General features: G+C 47.8%; 2 protein-coding genes across 7 annotated transcripts in view; one reads left to right on the top strand and one right to left on the bottom strand.

Annotated features, from left to right (window-relative positions):
• Positions 1 to 1,030: 1,030 nt before the first annotated feature.
• Swi5 (SWI5 homologous recombination repair protein) lies at positions 1,031 to 10,341 on the bottom strand. Its single transcript, XM_028757151.1, has 5 exons — positions 10,158 to 10,341; positions 9,872 to 9,920; positions 3,778 to 3,902; positions 2,712 to 2,806; positions 1,031 to 1,350 (listed from the first exon to the last, which is right to left on the bottom strand). The coding sequence occupies exons 3-5, from the start codon at positions 3,885 to 3,887 to the stop codon at positions 1,286 to 1,288; spliced, it is 270 nt and encodes an 89-aa protein (XP_028612984.1). The 5' UTR covers positions 3,888 to 3,902; positions 9,872 to 9,920; positions 10,158 to 10,341; the 3' UTR covers positions 1,031 to 1,285.
• Positions 10,342 to 10,575: 234 nt separating this feature from the next.
• Positions 10,576 to 22,740, top strand: part of Golga2 (golgin A2) — a 20,524-nt gene continuing 8,359 nt past the window's right edge. For 2 of the 6 annotated variants that reach the window (XM_028756907.1, XM_028756906.1), the window contains exons 1-12: positions 10,576 to 10,668; positions 14,587 to 14,709; positions 15,721 to 15,801; positions 19,228 to 19,323; positions 19,574 to 19,617; positions 19,717 to 19,780; positions 20,132 to 20,188; positions 20,365 to 20,445; positions 21,204 to 21,242; positions 21,487 to 21,549; positions 21,631 to 21,724; positions 21,815 to 21,921. In XM_028756907.1, coding sequence (XP_028612740.1) covers positions 10,585 to 10,668; positions 14,587 to 14,709; positions 15,721 to 15,801; positions 19,228 to 19,323; positions 19,574 to 19,617; positions 19,717 to 19,780; positions 20,132 to 20,188; positions 20,365 to 20,445; positions 21,204 to 21,242; positions 21,487 to 21,549; positions 21,631 to 21,724; positions 21,815 to 21,921 — 933 coding nt within the window. In that variant the 5' untranslated portion in view covers positions 10,576 to 10,584. The remainder of the gene's footprint in view (positions 10,669 to 14,586; positions 14,710 to 15,720; positions 15,802 to 19,227; positions 19,324 to 19,573; positions 19,618 to 19,716; positions 19,781 to 20,131; positions 20,189 to 20,364; positions 20,446 to 21,203; positions 21,243 to 21,486; positions 21,550 to 21,630; positions 21,725 to 21,814; positions 21,922 to 22,740) is intronic. The other 4 variants (XM_028756910.1, XM_028756908.1, XM_028756909.1 and 1 more) reach the window with 3 other exon arrangements.

Genomic DNA, 22,740 nt, shown 5'->3' with positions numbered 1-22,740 from the left:
TCCCGGACCGCCAGGGCTAAACATAGAAACCCTTTATAAAAAAAAAAAAAAAAAAAAAAAAAAAAAAAAAGTCAACTTATTCTAAAGAGCAAGTTCCAGGATGACTAGGACTACGTAGAGAAACCCTATCTCAAAAAACAGAATTATTGAGGGCTGGAGAGATGGCTCAGTGGTTAAGAGCACTTGCTGCTCTCCCAGAGGTCCCGAGTTCAATTCCCAGCAACCATATGATGGCTCACAACCATCTGTAATGGGATTTGATGCTCTCTTCTGGTGTGTCTAAATTCAGTGTACTTACATAAAACAAAAACAACTCAGGCATTACTGTGCGAACAATGTGTGGGGGTATGTGGCCATGGTACACAGAGGTGAGAGAACAGCTTTATGAAGTAGATTCTCTCCTACCTTTATGGGTTCTGCTAATCAAATACAGCTTAAAATGAGCCATGTCTCCAGCCTCATGAATTTCACTCACAACAGTCAAATTTGTAAATTAACAATGCTGTTATTTCTCAATCCGGAAAGGTAGTACTGCACAATCCTACGTTGAAATCCCTGCCACACTTGCTACTGTGTGACCCTGGGCAAGTCACCTGCCTTTCTTAGGTCAATGGGACAGCAATAAGAATTCTCATGAGTTCAATTCCCAGCAACCATATGGTGGTGGCTCACAACCACCTGTAATGGGATCTGATGCCCTCTTCTGGTGTGTCTGAAGAGAGCAACAGTGTACTCATATACATAAATACATTTTACAAAAAGAATTCTCCTGGACTAACAGAGTGAGAGTCAGCAGAAGTGAGCTGACGTGATTAATGGCAGGCATGACTGGGGCTAGTAGAGACAAGGATCAGAACCAAACAGAAACTATTCAGCCTGGCGGTGATGGCGCACGCCTTTAATCCCAGCACTTGGGAGGCAGAGGCAGACAGGTTTCTGAGTTCGAGGCCAGCCTGGTCTACAGAGTGAGTTCCAGGACAGCCAGGGCCTCACAGAGAAACCCTGTCTCGAAAAACCAAAAGAAAAAGGAAACTGTTCATATGTTTATTAACAAAAGGGACAACCACACACATCCATTCACAAGTATGTTTAGGAACCTTAGCACTGCCAATACCCACCCCTCCCAGTACCCCTCTTCTTTAGGACCCAACCCAAACTTTGGGGGGCTTCCGGCATTTTTTTTTAAATCTGGAAACCACATGAATATACTGTCTGGGCTCTCTTCCTTTTATGCCTCCATCCTCCTGTCCCCATGGGCTGTAGATAAAAATCTCCAAGAAGCTGCTCAGTCATTCAGGTTTAGATCAAAATCTGGATATAACTCCTTGGTGGTAACGCCTCGAGTCACAGCTGAAAGAAAGGATGGATGGATGACTATCCAGAGGAGACTGTTAAAATCCAAACTAAGGCCACTGTCCTGACCACCCACACACCACCTCTGGGCCCAGAGTCACACCTTACCATTTATGGCAAAGGTAATCTCCTTGCTTCTCCATCCAAGCCTTGTCCCTGTCTGGCCACCCATACCAACCAAGCATTTCAGCATGGCCTCTGTGTGACCCTGTTCCTCTTGCTGCTCTGCCTAAGACACATCTATCTTCTTCTTTCCTGTCACCATCTTCAGACTTCAGTATTCCCATCTCTGCTGTTTCCTTCACAGAACTTAACACACTAGCATTTCTGTCCATCTACTGATATAAACACAGAGAGCCTGCCCACTATCAACACTAAAATCCAACCCACATGTCTCACCACCATTTCAGTACCTTAGAGTACCTGGTACAGAGTAGATGCCCAGTAAATATTCACTGAGAAGTCAGGAAAAGTGATCGGACACATGCTCCAGGTCATATGACCTAGAGGTGTTGTGACTGGGGCTCACAATGGAACACAGGCTGGTCTTGAACTTATGATCCTCCTGCCTCAATCCACCATTACACTTGGCCACATCCTTTTTTGGTTCTGATCACTCCTTTTAGCTATTTCGTTTCCCCCCTATTTTCTGCTCCCTCCTCTAGGACCAATGTCACGTGACTCCTCTCTATTGTGAACCTGGGTTCCTCTGGGCTGTGGGATCTTGGATGCCAACAGGGATCTCTGTAACTGTTACAACTCAGGTGGCAGCTCTAAACATCATCCTTCCTGGCTGCAGAGGGCCAGGGTCTGCCACTCTGAACCAGTGGAAAGTGCTACTGAGCTTATATAAGGCTTCTAGACAATATCTTACTCCAACTGGCTTGACTTCCATGACTAGCTGTTCTAGTCAGACAAATACAGAGACATCTGCCTTGGTTTAAGACTCTGGATTTAGTGGGAGGAACTAAATCCCATTGCATATTATAAAGAGCTACCCTGGTCCTTGCTGCCACTTAAACAAGTCAGCCATTAGAGGTAGGAATGGTATCTCAATGTCTCTGCAGGCCATGGAAGAAAAGGAACCATTACTGCAGTCTTGCAGGTGGGTAAGTCCTGTTCAAAATCACTCCCAAGTAGGACCTGTGCTTGAGATCCTGAGGACTAAATAAAGCAAGAGCGGCATGCCTGCTTTGCTGGTCACTCAGGGGAGCAGAGACTGAGGAGAAGAAGGGTTAGGCTATTCCAAGAGCAGGGTAGCTGACAAGAATGGATAGTTGGCAAGTTAGGGGAACAAGGGGTAAAATCCAACACCCCTAGGGAGGGGAGGAGCCACCTTCCCATCCCTTGAGACTCACCCAGCTTGCCCAGCAGCATCTGTGACACATCCTTGATATCATTGTACTCATGGAGGAGGGAGATATGCTGCTCCAGCTCAATCACACGGTAGCCCCTGGGGAAGAATAAACGAACATGATTAGATAAGCTGGAAGGTCCCCTGATCAGGTGGCACTGTGATATTTGTTCTATTTAACAAATATTCACTTTAGTCCTACTAGGTGCTAGGCCTTGGGGACAGGGATGACACGACTGAACCTGCTTTCCTGGAAGTTTATAATGGGTAGGGGATCTGCCCATCTCCTCATTCCTAGCAAACTTGTCTTGTCCCTTAAAGGAGGGATTTATGGTTACTATGTGACCCTGGCCTTAAGTCACCAGGCAGATTCCCTTATGAGAAATCTATAACTCAGTACAACTCAGCCTCTGCTGAGGTTGGAGTAAGGAGCAAAAGGGAGCCCAGGAGCTGTGAAGCCAGCTTCTCCTAGGTGCTGAAACTCCACACTGAAAGGACCCATGGTAGTGAGCAGTGTCTGGAAGAATGGACATTGCTTTCACTTCCCACAGCTTTCTAGACCCTGGTTCTAGGCTTGTCCCAATTACCCAGTACAACTTACTATCTTTCCTATGGCAATCTAGTATTGCTAGGTTTTTGTTACTAGGCACTAATAAGAATGAATGTGACTTGGGATCAAGCAGGTCCCATGAACAACAGGTGAGCACTCTGCCAGAGTTCCCTTGCCCTTTGGTTCTCCTGCAATGGGATGGAACTCAGGGCTTTATGCATGTGAGGTAAGGATTCCACAATTGCCTCAAAATGATCTCAACCACACTGGGGTGGCAACAAGACTTGGTCAGAAAACTAGATGTGCAGCCTGGTCTACAGAGTGAGTTCCAGGACAGCCAGGACTATACAGAGAAACCCTGTCTCGAAAAACCAAAAAAAGAAAAAAAGAAAACTAGATGTGGCTGCCCATAACTGTAACCACTCACTAAGAGGAACAGGAGGTTCAATGCCATCAGCTATATAGTAAGTTTTAAGGCCAGCCTGGAGTCCAGGAGAGTCTTAGAAAACAAAATACTTACTCTGCCGTTAATTGGGAGATCTCCTTGTCCAGCATGTCCTGCTTCTCCTTCAGTTTCTGAATGTCAGAGCTCAAGGTCTCCTCGGTGACATCATCCCCCTCATCGATCATGGGGAATGGGCGTTGCTGAACATTACAGATCAGAGCCTATCAATCTCTCTCAACAGCCGTTCCTATTTCAGCTTGGTAACAGGCCCCTGCTCTGAGAATACCATTTATTTCTCAGCTCTCCATGGAATTAGGTGTGGCCCTAACTTTGTTGGGACTGTTGGGACAGTGGAAATGTCATCAGAAGTGACAGGTGCAATGTGTGAGGAATGTCTTTCCAGAGAGAGAACATGCCTAACTAATGCAGGCCTTTCTCTGCATGAAAGGTAATGCTAGAGATCAGGAATCTTGGATGAGGAAGCAGCCCCTAGGGAGGCTGGAGCGAGATGGGCAGGGTCCATGACAGCAGTTATCTGGTTTCTCTTCCTGTCTAAACCCAATTCTAAACAACTTGGCCCACAATGTCACTAGATTTAAAATCTCACTAGACAACAAACTCCTTAAGGCTAAACTTCATCTTTGCCCTTTTTGTCTCTGAGCCTGTAAAGCAATTTTCAACCTGTGGGTCATGACCCCTCCACAGAGGATCACATATCAGATATTTATAATTCATAACAGTAGCAAAATGACAGTTATGAAGTAGCATCAAGACAATTATGGTTGGGGGTCACTACAATATAAAGAACTGTATTAAAGGGTCACAGCATTAGGAAGGTTGAGAAGCACTGGTGTAAAGGCTGGCTTCTAGGAGCTCAGCTCATCTTCAGGAAGTGTTACGTTGAACTCCCTAGCAAGAAAACACACAGGAAGCTGTGGTTCCTGCTCTTAGGATCAGTCAATTATGAGTGAGCACTGTCTGCCAGCATTGGCAGGAGCCCAGGAAAAGATGTCTAGCTGGGCCCCTGTATTCAGAAGACAAATAAGCCAAAGAGAACCAAAGAGAAGGGCGGGCCTGCAAAGTGGCTCAACTGGTTAATTACTTGCCTTGTAATCCTGACAACCTTGAGTTTGATCCTCAGAAACCTGGTAGAAAGAACCAACTCTTCTAAATGATTCGAGTGTGAGAGCTGGTCTTATCCTTCATAGGCACAACAGAAAAGCAGGCCCTGGGCAGCACAACAGAGCTGGCCCTGCAGGCATGTACATGGGTGAGCCATCTCCAAGGCCATGAGAGTGGCCTGCCCCTCACCTGCTGCCACATTGGGTTAGCTGGCTGGACACAGTGCTGGAGAACTCCCCCTGGTGGTGAGGGTGTGGGAAAGTTGGCAGACTGACCAGTTCAGATACCAAGGCCCAGATCCAGGGCTAATTTAAGTTGGTTTATCCCAATATCTACCCCAACAATGAACTGCTGGAGCACATGAAGGGCTAGTCCTGCAGATCTAAAGCTGCAGGGTCTCCATGACGCAGGGCAACAACAAGCTTTCCAATAGGAGTCCCAGTGTGGATCCAGTATTGATAGTGTGTAGTAGAAGCCAGAGGCCTTGAACCAAATCAATGACTCATTGTAATGAATATTTACAAGCAAAGAAATAAGGACAAAAGTGTTCTGAGGGACATACTGTGATACACTACAACTTCCACAAGGATATTTATTTCTTTTGCAGGGGAGTTTGCAAGGGCAGAGGGCAGGTATGAAGGGACAGGGAGATGAGTGGGATTGGGGTGCATGATGGGAAATCCACAAGGAATCAAAAAGTTAAAAAAAAATTGCACACACTCACAGTACATTAAAAATGTTTTGAAAGGGCTAGGGAGAGGGTTCAGTGGGTAAAGGTATCTATAGCCAAACCGAAGAGTTCCCCTGGAGCCCACATGGTGGGAGAAACGACTCCTTCAAGTTATCCTTTGACTTCCACGTGCACACCGCAGTACAGTGCTTCTCAACCTTCCTGATGCTACAACCCTTTAATTCAATACCCCACACTGTGTTGACATTCAACCATAAACTTCACCTTATTGAAACTTTGTAACTAATTTTGTTACTGTTATGAATCATAACTATCTGATATGCAGGATATCTGATATGCCATCCCTGCAAAAGGGGTGTCCTACCCACAAAGGGGCAGGTTGAGAAGCACTGACATTGTACCTCCTGCCCCAAATAAAGTACCTACAATTTTGTTTACTATTAAAAAAAAGGGGGGGAAGGGGTATCTGAAAGGTCTCACTATGTAGCTCTGGCTGGCCTGTAACTCATTATACAGACCAAAGTGGCCTCTAACTCAGAGTGCTACGATTAAAGGATGTGCCTCCATGCCTAGCAGAAGGACGTGCACGTGCCTGCACACACATATACACACACACACACACACCTGCGCGCACATGAGGCTGGAATGATGGCTCAGCAGTTAAGAGCACTTGCTGCTCTTATAAAGGAATTAGTTTAGTTCCTAGTGCACATGCGAGGTTCATCACCACTTGTCCCGCCAGTGCCAGAGGCTTGGAACTTCTGACCTCTAGGCCCCAGGCATGCAAATGATCCGTACATGTGCACAAGAGTGCCCCCACTACTTAAGCAAAACCACTTATGAACTAAATGAAAACCTCTTTTGTATTAGTAAAATTTTTTTTTGTTGTTTTTTTTGAGACAGGGTTTCCTCTGTGTAGTCCTGGCTGTCCTGGAACTCACTCTGTAGACCAGGCTGGCCTCGAACTCAGAAAACCGCCTGCCTCTGCCTCCCAAGTGCTGGGACACCACTGCCCAACTAGTAAATATTTTTAATTATGTGTTTGTAGGGGTGTGTATGCACAGGAGTACAGACGCCTGTGGAGGGCAAAGCCCCCTGAAGCTCGAGTTTTAGGAGGTTGTGAGTCATCTGGTGTGGGTGTTGGAAACTTGAGCCCAGGTTCTCTACAGAGCACACTCTTAACCATATTCACTGCACTTTCTGAGACAGGGCCTCTCTGAACTTGGAGCTCACTGATTTGGCTAGACAGCTGGCCAGTAGGGCCTGAGAGTTGCTGTCTCTACCTTAATGCTAGGATTACATGTATGTTTGTGTTTCTGCATCCAGTTTTTACACAGGTTCGAGTGAATTTATGTGGGTTGGTTCATCACAAGCACTTTTCCCACAGATCTTTCCAATCTATGCTGGAGTTTCACCTCACTTCTTGTCACCTAACATGTTGTTCAGTTCATTTCTATGTTCACATCACCATTATCTCGGTAAATTCCAAGAAGACAGGGACTTTGTGTTTGTCCATTGCTGACACCATAGTGCCTACAACAGTAGTTGGGCACAGTAAACAACAGTCATCAAATGAAAGATCCAACAACTAATTATAAGTATAAAAAAAACAATGTGTTAAGGAAGTGTCTAGAATTGCTAGAGCCAGAGTAGAGAGAGGGTAAGGCTTCCCAACAAAGCTAAGCTTCAAAGGTGAGTGGGTGTTAGCTGGGCCAGCAGCAATAATGAAGCATGCTGGCCAAAAAGTTCTCAGCTACTGGGGCTACTCAGGTAAATCTCAATCCTTAGCTTTGCAAAAAAAAAAAAAAAAAAAAGAATTTCAGAATAAGCCCCTATGAGGAAAACTGAAAACTTGGGGTTTACTAAAATGCATTCTAGATTTAAAGAGTTAATAAAAGGAAACCGAGACACACTCAGGTGAGGGAGCAGGCTTCCAAAGGAGACTTGAATTTGTATTTTTTTCTGATGTTTTAGGTAGGCTCTTACTATGCAGCCCTAACAGTCTTTGGAACTCACTATGTAGACCAGGTTAGTTTCAAACTCACTGAAATTCACCTGCTCCTGCCTCAGCCTCCCAATAGCCTCTGCTACTAAAAGTGGCACCAGGGTTCATGTCTAAACTACAGTCACATATAGACTTCTTTTTTTTTTTTTTTTCTTTTTTGATTTTTCGAGACAGGGTTTCTCTGTGTAGCCCTGGCTGTCCTGGAACTCAGTCTGTAGACCAGGCTGGCCTCGAACTCAAGAAATCTGCCTGCCTCTACTTCCCAAGTGCTTGGATTAAAGTCGTGCACCACCACCACCTGGCTACACATATAGACTTCTGAAGTCAAAGGTTTGTCAAGCAACTTTAATTACAAGGTTCCTGATCATCTGCCTGACAAGTTTACAATGATTAGAACCCTCAGCCTCAAGGACGCAGAAAATTATGTTATTATTCTTACTGTAAATAAAGTTAATGTCTTATGAGCTCCTGGGTGAGGAGTGAGGCTCGAGCCACAGTCTGGCCTTAAGTCTGGCTTACTGATACCTTAACAATTCCTATTCAAAAATATCTCCCCCAAAAGAAATACTGGAGGCCAAAGAAACAATTTGGCTTGTGCCAGGTCTAATGGCCTGGGTTCGATCCCTGGACTGACACTGTAGAAGAACCACTCTCAAGTGCCGTTCTTTGACCTCCATATGTACTCTGTGACTTTCCAGTGTCCACAAACACTAAGTACATTTTAAAATGTAATTTAAAATCTTTTTTTCTTTAAAAAGCCAAGGCCTTTAATCTCAGTACTGGGAGACTGAGGCAAGCACAATTCTTGAGTTCAAGAACAGCCTTGACTCAATAAAACAAAGTAATAGCAACTTAAAAAAGAATACTTAACTGTTTTTATGTTGGCATCATCTGCAGCAAACATTGTGCTGGATCCCTTATTCTAAAATCAAGGTGCTATCTTTGTTTTTTTTGTTTTTTGTTTTTTTTAATTTTTTTTAATTGATTTATATGAGTACATTACTGTAGTTGTCTTCAGACACACCAGAAGAGGGCATCAGTTTGCATTACAGATGGTTGTGAGCCACCATGTGGTTGCTGGGAATTGAACTCAGGACCTCTGGAAGAACAGCCAGTGCTCTTAACCGCTGAGCCATCTCTCCAGCCCCTCTTTGTTTTTTTCAAGACAGAGTTTCTGTCCTTTGTCCACCAGGCTGGAAGAGATCCCCATCTGCCTCCTGAGTGCTGGGATTAAAAACCTGCACTACCACTGCCTTGCTCAGCGTGCTCTTTTTTCTCCCCAAGTCTCCATAATTTATCCTGGCTCTCTAGCATTTGAGTTGCTACGGCAGGAGGATGAAGAGTAGTCAACTAGCGTGGGCTACATAGTGAGGCCACACAAGGGCATCCTTGAATACAGCATTTGGGACCAGTCTGCCTCCATCTTAGACTTAAAAGCTATCTTATTAGCATTACAAAGTATGCTCAATCCTCTTTCTAATTAAACCTCAGTTTCTCACGGATTGGGCTATGGCCCACCTATAACCTTAACTACAAATGGTTCTGCATGGCCTGTTACAGGAATGGCAATCATGTCTTTGTTCCATAAAGTTGTTTATAACCATCTTGCAACCCTACCTTTGTTTTAAAAGGACCACCTCTGACTGACTACCTAGTTCTGCCCATCTTGCAACCATGTCTTTGTTTGAGGAGGTCATTTGGACTGATGTGTATGCTTATGTTCTGCCCCTGTAACCCCACCAAATCCTGTTTGGAAACCCCCTACCCCTGAGCTCTGAAAGCCTTGTCTTCCTCACACCTGAGGCTGACCTCTTAAGGCCCGCCTTAGGGGCTGACTACAAGAATAAAAAAGCTTGCTTTAATCAACTGTTTGCTTTAATTGATTTGGCCATTATGATTTGGGTCGGTGGTCTTTCCCCTCCCACCTTTAGGATTAACAACTGTCTCAAGGGGGGAGTATAAAAAACAAAAGAAATTACTAAAATGGAGTGAATCATGATTTCATTAAAAAGAGTACTTTTTGGGGATGAGAAATGAAGGACTTTTGAGTTTTGGGGGTGACCCGAAAAAAAGGTTAGTGTAGGGAGTGGTCAGCATAAAGACAGATAGATTCCTTGGCTGGGAAATCATGCAGGACTGGTGGCAGGCTGGGTTAGGGGACAAAGCTGCAAGCAAAGGCAGTTGGAGAGGCGTGGGCAGGAATGGGAGGGCAGGACCCCATGTCTGAGAAAGGAAAAGGAAGGAGTGGAATTAGGAAAGGACTAAGGTTGGCGGCGGAAGGCTCACAAAGAGGGAGGCGATGGGTGGTGTTGGGATGCAGAGGGAGGGTGGGGTGGGGCTGATATACTCACCGGTGATCGGTAGCCGCCATGGTAAATTCGGCTGAATTCTGACTCACCCCTGGGGAGGAACCCGAGGAAAGGGGCTGATGAGGTTGGGGTTACCGAGGGGGCGCGGGAGCCGCAGCGGAAAGAGGCTGGGCCGGGACATCACCGGAGCTAGCGGGATGGGGTAGGGGGCTCTGAGGTCGGGGTGCGCATCGTGGGAAGGGGAATGTGTGGAGAACGGGTTATGGAGAGGCCTGGTGAGGAGTCGGGAAAGGGCTGTGAAATGAAGCGCGGCGCGCTCCTCACCCACCTCCTGAACCCTAAGGTCCGGGGCACCCGGAGCGGGGTGGTCTTAAACTCTGAAGGGTCCAGGGTTGGGCTTAAACGGCCGCTTCAAGGAACTAGAAATCGACGACAGAGACCACCAACCGCCTCACGCCCGGCTGCGCACGCACCGAGCTAAAGCGGCCCCGCCCCTCCCTCTGATAGGCCGCTGCGAGGGGTCATGGGTGCGCGCGCAGTTCTCGTCGTTAACTCCACCCGTCGCTCCCGCCTCGCGACAGCGTGACCACGCCTCCCTGTCATTCATCGTTCTCATCAACCAATGGGCTTGGGGAAGGTAGGTCACGCCGGGTTTCCGAGCGTCCAAGTGGTGCCCTGCGCCCGCCTTCTCTGGCACTTGTCGAGAAGCCGTAGCTGCCGGAAGCAGTTCCGCGGTGGCTGCCGGGATCGTGGTGATGTGGCCCCCCCGCTTCCCCCCTCCCCGCCCCGGGATGTCGGAAGAAACCAGGCAGAGCAAATTGGCTGCGGCCAAGAAAAAGGTAAAGCGCTCCGGGTCGCGGCCCCTTGACCCCACCCGAGCTTCTCCAACGGCAGGACCAAGACCAGTGTCCGATAATTTTCCGAGACACACGGTAGAAGAACCCCTCTGCGCCCTGGGCTCCCCCAGTGAAGTCTTCTCAGCCAGCCCCGCCCCCTCAACAACCCAGCCCCCGCCCTCTCAGTCGCCCCTAGGTGACTTTGGTCAGTGACACAGGGTCTCTTAGCCCTCGGCTCCGGACGCTCCAGTTCGTACCTCTCTGGGCACCTGTCTCCAAGGACCTCGGTCCTGGCCCTGTAGGCGACTCGGGCGTTGGTAGTATGGAGTGGAATGTAGTTACGTCACAGTCCCCCTCGAAACTGTCATTAGTACTCAGAGTCTGGTTTGGATTGCCCCACCTGCTCACCTAATGTTGTTGCCCCCTTTTCTGTTTCCACCTGGAAGGGAGTCAGAGTGTGGAATCTAGTGCGGAGACGCTTTAGGTCGGGCATTCCCTTAACTTAGCATTAATGTGAGCACACAGCACTGTCAGTGTCCCTTGCTGACATGGAAGAACGGGTTTGGTTTGGATTGGGGTTTTTCAGTTTTCTGCTCTCTAGAGACTAATCTCTCCGGAGCAAAACGCATGTACAAGTGTTGATCAGTTTCTTGGGGAACCGAACTTAACAGCTTAAAATTCAGCCACATTGTTTTTTCAAACTGGGGTGATGAGAACCGCAGGAATGCATGTGAGGCATCTCGTGGCATGACTTTCCCATGCTTCTTTTGAGAGAAAAAAACATAAAACTTGGGCATGGCATTTCATAGATTTCTAGAGACGTCTCTCTGAAATGACACTTAAGCTGTGCCCTTTCTGTTCCCATGTTCACTAAAGCTGTGCCTTCATGGTTTCTGCCTTTCTGTCATGTTGTAAAGTTTAGGAAGTACTGCCATGTACCTTTAATACGTGTTGATAACATGGCCCCAGTGGAGTTAGGAGTGGAGCTAGTTGTTAGGGCCTGTTCAGTACTCAGCTTAGTTGGCAAGAGTGTTTGCTTACCATGTGTGAGGCTCTGGCTTGGATCCTGACATGGCATTAACTGGCAGAGCAATGCATGCCTGTATTTCAGAGACTCTGGAGGTAGAGGCAGAAGGATCAGGACTTCAAGGTTATTTTTATCTATATATGGAATCTGAGACCAGCTTGGTGTATGTCATACTCAATATTGGGGTTGGAGAGGTGGTTCAGCAGGTAAAAGCACTTGTTGCTCCTGCAGAGGACCTGGGTATAGCTTCCTTCACCTACATGTCAGGTAGCAACTATCTCCAACTCCAGTTCTAAGGGTTGTATATTATGCCCTCTTCTGGCCAATTAGGTTACTGCATGTATATGATCCAAAGACATACATGCAGGGAAAAACAAACAACTACTCTCATATACATACAATCTTTTTAAAATTAAATTTAATTTTGTGGGTTTTTTTTTTTGGTTTTTCGAGACAGGGTTTCTCTGTATAGTCCTGGCTGTCCTGGAACTCATTCTGTAGACCAGGCTGGCCTCAAACTCAGAAATCCGCCTGCCTCTGCCTCCCAAGTGCTGGGATTAAAGGCGTGCGCCACCACCGCCCGGCCGTGGGTTTTTTTTAAATTTTGTTTTTTCGAGACAGGGTTTCTCTGTGTAGCCCTGGCTGTCCTGGAACTCACTCTGTAGACCAAGCTGGCCTCGAACTCAGAAATCCGCCTGCCTCTGCCTCCCAAGTGCTGGGATTAAAGGCATGCGCCACCACTGCCTGCCTTGTGTTTGCTTTTGATACAAAGTCTATGTATTCCTGGCTGGCCCTGAACTCAGATCTGCCTGCTTCTGCCTGTCTAGTACTTCGTGAATAGTATGGGCCGCCGTACCCAGCAATCCTGGTTTGTTTTTTCTTTTTTTGAAGGGAAGTTGTATATATATATGGCTCTGTAGTAGAATGCTGGCCTCTCAGGCATAATGCTCCAGGTTCAATCCCTAGCCCTACAATAACAACAGAAACAAAAAGAAGCCATTGACGTGAGGTTGTATTGACAGTACTTTGGCTTTTGACAGTGAGATGGCTCATTGGGTAAAGTACTTCCACACAAGCAAGAGTACCTGAGCTTGTATTTCATAGACTCCATATAAAACCAGACACGGTATCATGAATCTGTAAGCTCAGATGTTCTCTGGATAGATGTATGGCAGAGACAGAATTATTAGAAGCTGAGAGGCCATAGAACCTGGTGTGTATGGTAACAAGAGACTTGTCTGAGAGTGAAAAGAGGAAGCAATACTGAGGCTGTCCTCTGACATTGTTGTGTACACCATAACATGCCTGTGCACCCTCTCCCCTAGTATACAAGCATGCATGCATGTGTGTATTCACACACATATTTGTTTTAAAGACACTATCTTTGAGTATTATTCCCAGCACCCACATGATGGTTCACAATCATCTGTGATTCCAGTTCCAAGGGTTCTGACATGCTTTTCTGACCTCTGTGTGCACCAGGTGTACATGCAGAGTGTGTGTGTGTGTGTGTGTGTCTGTGTGTGGGCAAAACACTCATGCACATGAATAAGAATAAGGACAGGGTCTTCTGGTATATCCTTGGTGGCCTGGAACTTGCTATGTAGACCAGGTTAGCCTAGCGTCATCTCATCACAGAGATCCATCTGCCTCTGCTTTAAGGTCTTAGATTAAAGGTGTGCACCAGCCAGAAAAAATGTTCTGAAAAGAGGAGTAGGGTTTAAGGTCCAGGATATAGTTCTGTCTACTGGTTCATGTGTTTGCTTGTTGTCGTCAGAGACTGGGGATCACTGTGGAGCCCAGGCTGCTGTGGCGCCTGGGCTGCTGTGGAGGAGCACTCTCACGCCCCCTGCCTCTCCCAGGACTTGGGATTATAGATAGGTAACAGCACACCCAGCCAGTTCTTGCCTACTAAATGTTTACTCTCTGATCTCTACCTCTAGACTTTCCCCATGGGAGCTGCAAACCCCAGAGCAGAGCATCAGAAGATTGAGTTTCTGTGTCTGCTTCTGTGTGTATGTGTGTATGGGCATGTGTATATGTTGCTGGGATGGAACTTAGGGCCTCTTGAATGCTAGGCAAGCATTCCACTGAGCTGCATTCCCAACCCAATTACTACCTTTTTAGCCATACTATTTCTTCTGCCATTAAGAGGTCATTACTGCCGGGTGGTGGTGGCGCACACCTTTAATCCCAGCACTTGGGAGGCAGAGGCAGGTGGATTTTTGAGTTCGAGGCCAGCCTGGTCTACAGAGTGAGTTCCAGGACAGCCAGGACTACACAGAGAAACCCTGTCTCGAAGAAAGAAACAAACAACAACAACAAAAAAGAGGTCATTACTATACCTTGTAAAATCATGGTACATGAGAATATTTTTATAGGGGACTGGAGAGATGGCTTATTGAGTAAGAGCAGTGAGTATTCTTCCAGAGGACCCAAGTTCAATTCCCAGCATGTGCATGGCAGATTACAACTGCCTGTAACTCCAAGATATGACACCCTCACACAGACATACATGCAAACAAAACACCAGTGTACTTTAAAATAAAAAGTATTTTTATAAAAGCAGCATAGAAAGAAACTGGGCTTCAAGTATCCCGCTGTGTGGAATACTTGCCTAACTAGCACAAGGGACTAGGCCTGATCTCCAGGACTGTATAAATCAGGCATGGTGGCACACACTTGTAATCCCGGTGCTTTTAGAAGTCCAGGCAGGAAGAGCAGGTGTTTAGAGTCACCCACATCCACAGAGTGAGTGAGTGCCTTGCCTGGGGTACGGCCTGGTGTCTTAAACAGAAACACCAAGCAGAAAACTCAATAAACTGGAAAGCTGGAGTCGAGGCTGTGAGTGTGGGGCAAATGGCCTTCATTTCTTTCTGTTCTGCTTTCCACAGCTGAGAGAGTATCAGCAGAAAAACAGCCCGGGTGTCCCTGCAGGAGCAAAGAAGAAGAAAAAGATTAAAAATGGCCATAGCCCAGAGAGAAGCACTGCCAGTGATTGTCAGTCCCCAGAGAATGTGAGTCTTCGCCAGCAGATTCCTGGGGATGGGGCCGGTGGGAAGAAAGGAGGGCTGTGGTTCAGGTGGAAATGTCAGGTACCGGTTAAAGATTCTGGCTTTGAGGGCTTGGAGCCTAGTTCAGTGGTAATGAACTAGGGTTCGCCTCCCAAGGGACTCTGGGTTTTATCTCAGCAGAGAAAATAATATCTGAGTATGAATTCTATCTCTCCATCAGTTAGAAATATGACTTTAAGACAAGTTGTTTAAACTCTTTGAGCCTCTTTATCTATATAATATCGGTAATATTTTTAACGTGTATCTATAAAGTTTAAGTGAAGTTTATTGCAATTGTTTTCCCGCTCATTCCCCTAGTGGAGGGTCTGCTGTGGAGTTAACAGTGAGCCAACAATAGGTACTGTTTGATTTTCTTGGTTTGGGTAGAAACCAAGCCAGAGGGGACATCATTGTTCTAAGGCTTCCGAAAAGGAGCCATCAGTAAGTGGAGATCTGAGTGTTAAGTCCATCTTTGTCATGAGCTTGCTGGGTTACCTCAGGAAAGTCCTACCCCCCCACCCCACCCCCACACATTTAGTTCTTTCATCTGACAGGATGATGGTGGATTGGCTTATTGTCTCACAGATTCTCTTTTTAGCTGTATTGTGGCAGTGTAAAAGAGAAGTCTTATTTGAGAGTTTGGTTTTAAGGTGGACATGGGAACAGATTGCTCTGTCCAATCCTAGGTCTGTGGAAAGGGTCTTGTATGTGTTGAGTTGCTGCCTTGGTCAGGTGTAATGACTGCATCCCTTGGGGACTCTTGCTCACTCTGAGGGCTGCCTCTGACAAGGTAGCAGGTGGCTGCTTGGAAAGATGGCACAGGCTTGGGTGCTAATCTGTGCTCCTGAGTATTCCGTCTCCCTGACTGTTTCTCTTCTTCCTGCCCTGACTTTCTTGCTCCCCTAACCCCTATTTCTTCTCCCCCCCCCCCCAACAACCCTCCCCACTCTTCTTTTCCCTTCTCGCCTGCTGTAGATTCAGGACATTCTGAAGGTGTTGGTGTCCGACCTTAACCGTTGCAATGGGGTCTCGCTCCCCCCATTAGACAAGAGGAAGGTGAGGCAGTGCCGAGACTCCCTCTGGCTTGCTCTCCCAGCCGTGCATGTCACAGAGGCCTCCCTGTTTGAGGGACCCTTTGCCACTGGCTTACTTCGTGTTGCCTCAGTTAACCATCAGCCCCTATGTCTGCTTTCTCAACTGCTTGCTTGATTGGGTTTTTTTCTTTCCCTGCATTATTTCTCATCTTAGATAAGATGAGACCCACCTTGAAAGTTAAAGCTAATTGGGGAAACAACTTTCAGATCAGATGTGTGAGATTAGTTTATGAATATCTAGCATGGTACTGTCAGACTGGGACAGATGGAACACAAAAACACTTTTCAGATCTTGCCCTCTGGACATCTGTCTATAAAAAACTAGACCATAGAAACTTGTGGTTCTTTTTTATGAACTCATTTTGGTTTGAAACTTAGTAACATAGGTTATGAGAAAGTGAATTGATAGTAGTTTCTGGGATTAAGACTTTTTTCTAAGAAACCCTCAACAGGCAGTGGTAGTACATGCCTTTATTCCCAACACTCTGAAGGTAGAGAGGCAGGCAGATCTCCGAGTCTAGGAGGAAGTGGCCAGCCTGGTCTACAAAGTAAGTTCCAGGACAACCAGGGGTATACAGAGAAGCCCTATCTTAGAAAAAAGAAAAGAAACTAGCTGTGAAACATGTAAAGTTGCCGGGCAGTGGTGGCGCACGCCTTTGATCCCAGCACTTGGGAGGCAGAGGCAGGTGGATTTCTGAGTTCGAGGCCAGCCTGGTCTACAGAGTGAGTTCCAGGAGAGCCAGGGCTACACAGAGAAACTCTGTCTCGAAAAAACAAAACAAAACAAACAAAAAACAAACAAACAAACAAAAAGAAACATGTAAAGTTAACTCACAAATGAGTGACCAGGAGAAGCTGCCCTCAGCCTCTGTTCTTGATAGGAAGGCACTTTGCTAAACAGTGACAGAGATAGATGCACAAGCCAGGTGCAGTAGTCCATGCCTGTGAGCCCAGCGCTCTGGAGACTGAGACAAGAGGATGGCAGGTCCCAAGACAGCCTGGGCTACATAGTGAAAGCCTGTCTCGAGCCAGTAACCAGACTAGATGTACAGGACAAGAGTCACGTGATCTCCAGGGCGCCTGATGTGTCGAAAGGAAAGTTGCTTCCCAGTGGACTTGGGGCTGGAGAAGGGTCATTTGCAGCTACTTCGATGATGAAAGATGGGTCCCGCAGGTGAGAAGAGAGGAGCAGAGAGCTGACTGGCAGGCACTTTTCAGAGACACAGGGCATCCACGTGCGACAGGACCTGTGTCGCAGGGCTTAGAGCTGGCCTCCTGGATATAACTTAGTACTTCTTCAGTTAACATGTGCCAGGGGACATCTGCCAAACAAAAGGAGAGGCTCTGTCCAACTGAAGGAGTGGCCTGAGCCAAGGCCACATCCTGTTACGCTGGGTATGGACAGAATGAGGACTGGCAGGCTGTTGTTGGGCTCTTTTTCAGCCAACACAACTGATCTTGGCCAGGTGTTGTGATCTGCTCAGGTGCTGTGCCTCAGTACTCAGCTCAGAAGTGGCACATTGTGTGTACGGGAGTGGGGGGCACATATTTGTTGTTTGTTGTGCTAAGGAGTCAGTCACACAGAGCTGGGGCTTCGGTTTCCCCTTTGGGAAATACTTACCAGAGCACCCAGCCCCTCTGTTCCAGAAGTGAAGACTTTTCTTGTGTTTTTGAAAACTTTCTCGAATCAGTAACTGATTTTCTACTCCGATTGCCATCTCCTGAGTAGAGATAAAACAGGAAGTTATGGAAAGATAAGAGTAGTTTCTGACAGGACAGAGCATTTTGAGGAGAGAGGAAACATTGTAAGAACTCCATGCTTAGCTGTAAGACTTAAAATTGGGGAGTTACATGGTTGCTCACAAAGCATTTGAGAGTTTCCCAACAGTGCATGATGTCCTAGCCGTATAATCCCTGCTTTTGGGAAGCTGAGGCAGAAAGGAGGTCTCAAGTTTGAGGTCAGCCTGGGCTCTATAGCAATTCTGAGGCAAGCATGAACTTCAGAGAGACCCTGTTTCAAAACCTAAAACAAAAACCAAAAGGTACTCAGAAAAATATTTTTATTTATTTTTTGCCTCTCTGAATGTTAGCAGTCTTAGAGATGTATGTTCCTAAGATGCTACAAGACCCAGAGCCTAGGAGGGTCTGTTGCTGAGAGTGCCACACCTCCAGACTGTCTTAGGCATGGCCAGCTGCCACTGAGCCCCTGGTCTTACCTGTTAGACTCAACTGTAGCTGTTGTCAAGGCAACACCTGTGGGTGATTCAGAACTGACAGTCACATAAGTTGTAGAGGCGAGATCACAGTAAACCTCAAGAGAATGAGGCTCATGCTGAGTTCTCAGAGGTCTTTTCTTATTTGCTCAAAGGAGGAAATTTGGTCATCCTCTCAAGAGGCTGAGACTGAAGGCTACAGAAAGCAAGCAGCCCTTTCTTTGGAGAAAGGCATGGCCACTTCCTCCCAGACCAGTCTTGCTGGACAGGCCTGGACTTTTTGTCCCTTTCCCTTTGTCCTCCCATCCTCTGCCTATCTGGACTGTTGGACATTAGAAGAACTCTAAGCCAGAGACATAGTCTGGAGTGAAGCCTGAACTACCAGGCATAGGGGTGCATTCCTTTAATCCCAGTACCTGGAAGGCAAAGGCAAGCAGATCTCTGTGAGTTTGAGGCCATCCTGGTCTACAGGGTGAGTTCCAGGACAGCTGGGGCTACATAGTGAGACCCTGTCTCAACAAATAAAACAAACAAGTGAGGCCTGAGCCTGAGGAGCAACTAAGTATAGCTAGTTAAGCAGCTAGTTCTGCCAGGGAAGTTGGGAGACTTCTACAAGCTGCCATATCCGAATCCTAGGATTGGTCCCAGCCTGCTTTTCCTAGGAAACTCACATCGCTCCTAGATACTTCAAGCCAAAGGGCAGCCATTGTTCCCTGCTTTATCCAGTTGTTTCTGAATCGATAAGCTCAGCCAGTGTGTGGGTCTGGGAGGAGGGAAGGCAGGAAAGCAAGGGGAGAGGGGAGAATGTTGACCATGGCGATTCCGTCCCAGGAGCAAGGCCTAGAGTCAGGGGCAGTTAGCTCTCTGCCTCCTGGCCTTGGCACTTCTTCTACCTGCTGTGGCTGCCACAGGTCAGAGCTCCAGAGGGAACTAGGTCCTTGGGTGTTCAGGAAGGAGACCCTGCAGCCCCTGCTTTGAGCTCTGGCCCTTCAGAATACAACTAGGTGGCCTGAGGCCTGGCCAGGCCATGTCTGTACCCCAGTAGCTCCCAGCATGTGCGACTGTCCTGTGCCTGCTGCTGTGCTATCCCGCTTGCCCCATCACCTCATGTCCGTGGCAGTAAAGCACCTCTCTCCTGCATGGTCTTCTGACCCCCCTGCTCTGTTCTGTGACAGGTGCCCACAGACCACACTGCTCCTGCACCACCAACTGCTGCTGCTGACACTATGTTCCTTGGTGTCGTCCCTTCCACCGATGCTGATCTCACTCAGGTTTGTGCTTCTTCCCTTTGCCTGCTGCCCTCCTGTCTGCTTCTGGAAGGACTCCCAAAGGAAGTTCTTTGTTCTTCTCTCTTCAGATGGCTTGGTCCAGGTGCTGCTCCTGGAGCCTGGATGGGGAGCCTGGGGAGGCCACGATGGGGAAGGCTTGGGAAGATGGGTGTTGAGATGAATTTGGCCCACTGTGTCCCTGTGTGACAGTAAGCAGAAGCTGAATGTACCTTATCTCTTTCTACCCATACAGAGCCATGATGCTGGCAATTGCTCTAACCTCATGGAGGAGACCAAGTAAGTGTTTCCTGCTGAGGGAGTCAGGGCAGGCCTCTGCCCATGAGCCCCGTTCTCATCAAACTACCTGCACCCCTGATCTTATGTCTCCTCCCTTAGGACTTTCTCATCGACTGAGAGTCTGCGACAACTTTCTCAACAGCTTAACGGCCTTGTGTCTGAGGTACCACAAGATTAGGGTTCAGAAAGAAGGTAGAAAGGAAAGTATGGTAGAAAATGAGAAAGGGATTCTCAAGAGACTAATTCATGAGAGGCTTTTGGCATACTTGAGAAGACTTGGATTTGGACCGCAATGGGCAACAAGATTTTATCCTAGTGTGGAAAGTTCGAGGTGTCAGCTGTTGAGCGGTGGCAGGGTTGAGCCATGGCAGGATAAGAGCCATGAGGAGTGGCACAAAGAGGGTGTGAATGAGCAGGAAAGCAGAGTCTTCTCATTGAGGGGGAGGGAGGAGGCTGCAGAGATTAGACACTGAGGGTCACAGAGCATCTCCATGTGAGGTATTGTCTCTCCTAGTCTACATCCTACATCAACGGGGAGGGCCTCACATCTTCCAACATGAAGGAACTGGAGGTGAGTGGCCTTGAATCATGGCCCAGCAACCCTTTACGCCAACCACCTATCTCCTCCTACAGGGACCTGGGTGCCCGCTGCCAGCTGAAACAGCCCACCACCCCCACCCCTAATGATGCTCTCTCTACCTTTCCCCCCATCCCTCCTCCAACTCCTCCTCTCTGCATGCGCCTCAGAGCCGGTACCAAGAGCTAGCAGTAGCCCTGGACTCCAGCTATGTAACAAACAAACAACTCAGTAGCACGATAGAGGAATTGGTAAGAGTCCAGCGGGGTCCCTGATTCTTGCTGCCAGTCCTGGGCTTCAGTTTCCCCTTTGGGCTCTGAAGAAAGGGACTAGGGGGCTCCTGGGACCAAAGGGGGAATGGAAAACTTGGGGGCTTCGGTCTCGGCTGGAGGCGCCCAGAGCATTGAGCATGCAGCATGATTCTTGTTGTTCTCTCGGCCTCCTTTCTGTACTCCAGACTCCCTCCTGAGTCGTCCGTGCCCTCTGTATCCTGAGCTTGGTGCCTCCAGTAGATGGGAGCGCAGACCCAGTTGGTGTCAGGACCCGTGTCCTGTTGCCTTAGCTCCTCATTTGCGCTCTGATTTTGGCCACACCACTCCCTGGGTTTGGTTTTCCTGTTGGCAGAATTGGAGGGTGTCAGAGACCTCTGACTACTCTTAAGAGGCAAGAGTTTAAAAGCTCACTGACTTGTCAGGAACAAGTGCTCTCCCATTCCTCTCTTGGTTGTGCCCACAAGACACGCTCAGTTTTAATTTAACACACTGCCAAGTCCCAAGTTGGCGGAGGGTAGTCATCCTTCTCAAACTTGTTTCTAGAGTCACTGTCCTTTAGTGTGAACCCATTGCATACTTGCGAGTGAGAGGCAGACACAACACCCCGGGAGCCCGAGCAGTTTCTCAGTTCATTACCCATGTGGGTCTGAGTACCTTTTCAAATCCATCCTCCTGCTTGGTCTGGGGTGTCATGAAAGGGACCAGTCCTAGCCAGTTTCCTTTGACTCTTCCCACAGAAGCAGCAGAACCAAGACACTCTCGATCAACTGGAAAAAGTAATGTGATTTCTATGTTTACTCCTTTCATGAGCAATGGGGGTCAGGGAGGCCTCAGAGTTGCAGGCCTTGGTCTTGCTTACTTCTATCCTGGAGAAGACTCACCCAACAGGGTGTCCTCTATAGGATCCTTGATCACCTGGCCTCCTGGTGTGCCTATCCTGGTGTCTTGTCTTTCTGGGGGCTTGTCCCTTGGGCTACCTCTTGCTTCCCCACTAAAAGCTGCACTTCCTTGTGCCTGCAGGAGAAGAAGGATTATCAGCAGAAGCTGGCAAAGGAGCAGGGATCTCTCAGGGAACAACTGCAGGTGAGAGGTCTGGCCAGTGTCCCTGAGTCCTATGGAGTGTTTCTCTCCTTTCTCTCAGCACTCATGGCCTTTTCTCCAAAGGTTCACATTCAGACCATAGGCATCCTAGTGTCTGAGAAGGCAGAATTACAGACAGCCCTGGCCCACACTCAGCAAGCAGCCAGGCAGAAAGCAGGTAGGACCTGCACCCTTTAGCCTTGTACTGATGCTGTGGCAGGCTTGAGGGAGGCTCCCTGGGGCTCCATCTAGACTTTTCTCGGTCCAGGAGAGTCGGAGGATCTTGCCAGCCGTCTACAGTCCTCCCGACAGCGTGTGGGAGAGCTGGAGCGAACACTGTCTACTGTGTCAACGCAACAGAAACAGGCAGACAGGGTAAGACAGGTCGCTTCTCTGCCCATCAGCAGCTTCCTGGTGGACAGTGAGCTTAAAGGGCTTTTTTGCATGGTTCAGTGTCTTGCTGCTGACAGCTCAGCACACACCGTGCCATTTCTTGTTGCTTATGTCGTGTGGGTGGTAGAAGCAACCTGGAGCTTCAGTCCCCTGCTGGGTAACTGTGGACTGTACAAGCAAGCACTGACTGAGTGCAACACCTAGAGGCAGGTGCCTGTGTGACCCTGCTGGTTGTGTGTGGCCTTGACTAAGTGCTACAAGGTGGGATGAGTGCTTGTCTGTGAAAGTACAGATCTTAACATGGTACCATTTGTGGAGAGAGGAAAATGTGTGTGTGCAATGTATGTAAACCATGGCTGAGGTGATCGGTAAACTCAAGGTTGGGAAAGGGTGACTGTGAATGTTCAGGAGAGCAAGATTCAGATAGAAGTTAAATAAGAGAAGTAGCCTCCTCTTATCTGCAGCCCCCGGGGGAAAGGGCCTAGAGATTTAGACACCCCAAAATGTCCAAGTCTCAGCTCTGTTGATTTCAGGCCCGCACTTAAGCCTTTGTGTACTGTTTCTGCCCAGTGGGGATGATGGCAACTGTTTGAGGTGCATGTGAAGGTTGAATGGGATTGTTAGCAATCGGGCCTGGTAAAGTGCTTGGTGAACAATATTGACAACACCAGTAGTTTCCGAGAGCTCCTGGCCCAATGCTAGCCCACTGTAAATGTCGTTTCTTAAGAAAAATACATAATCCTCCTACCTCAGCATCCAGATGCTAAGAGTACAGTCTTTTTTTTTTTTTTTTTTTTTTTT

This window comes from Grammomys surdaster, unplaced genomic scaffold, assembly GCF_004785775.1.
Source record: "Grammomys surdaster isolate TR1022 unplaced genomic scaffold, NIH_TR_1.0 126133, whole genome shotgun sequence".
Classification (NCBI taxonomy): domain Eukaryota; kingdom Metazoa; phylum Chordata; class Mammalia; order Rodentia; family Muridae; genus Grammomys; species Grammomys surdaster.
The sequence above is the reverse complement of the archived record's forward strand: the minus strand, read 5'-3'. Positions and strand labels throughout refer to the sequence as shown.

What these genes read in the sequence shown, in the direction of transcription:
- Swi5 (XM_028757151.1), bottom strand. Translation starts at nt 3,887, where the DNA reads ATGATCGATGAGGGGGATGATGTCACCGAGGAGACCTTGAGCTCTGAC. An exon ending in ATCTCCCAATTAACGGCAGA is followed by an intron (nt 2,807 to 3,777) that starts GTAAGTATTTTG and finishes ATTCTTCCCCAG; the next exon opens with GGGCTACCGTGTGATTGAGC. An exon ending in GATGCTGCTGGGCAAGCTGG is followed by an intron (nt 1,351 to 2,711) that starts GTGAGTCTCAAG and finishes CCTTTCTTTCAG; the next exon opens with CTGTGACTCGAGGCGTTACC.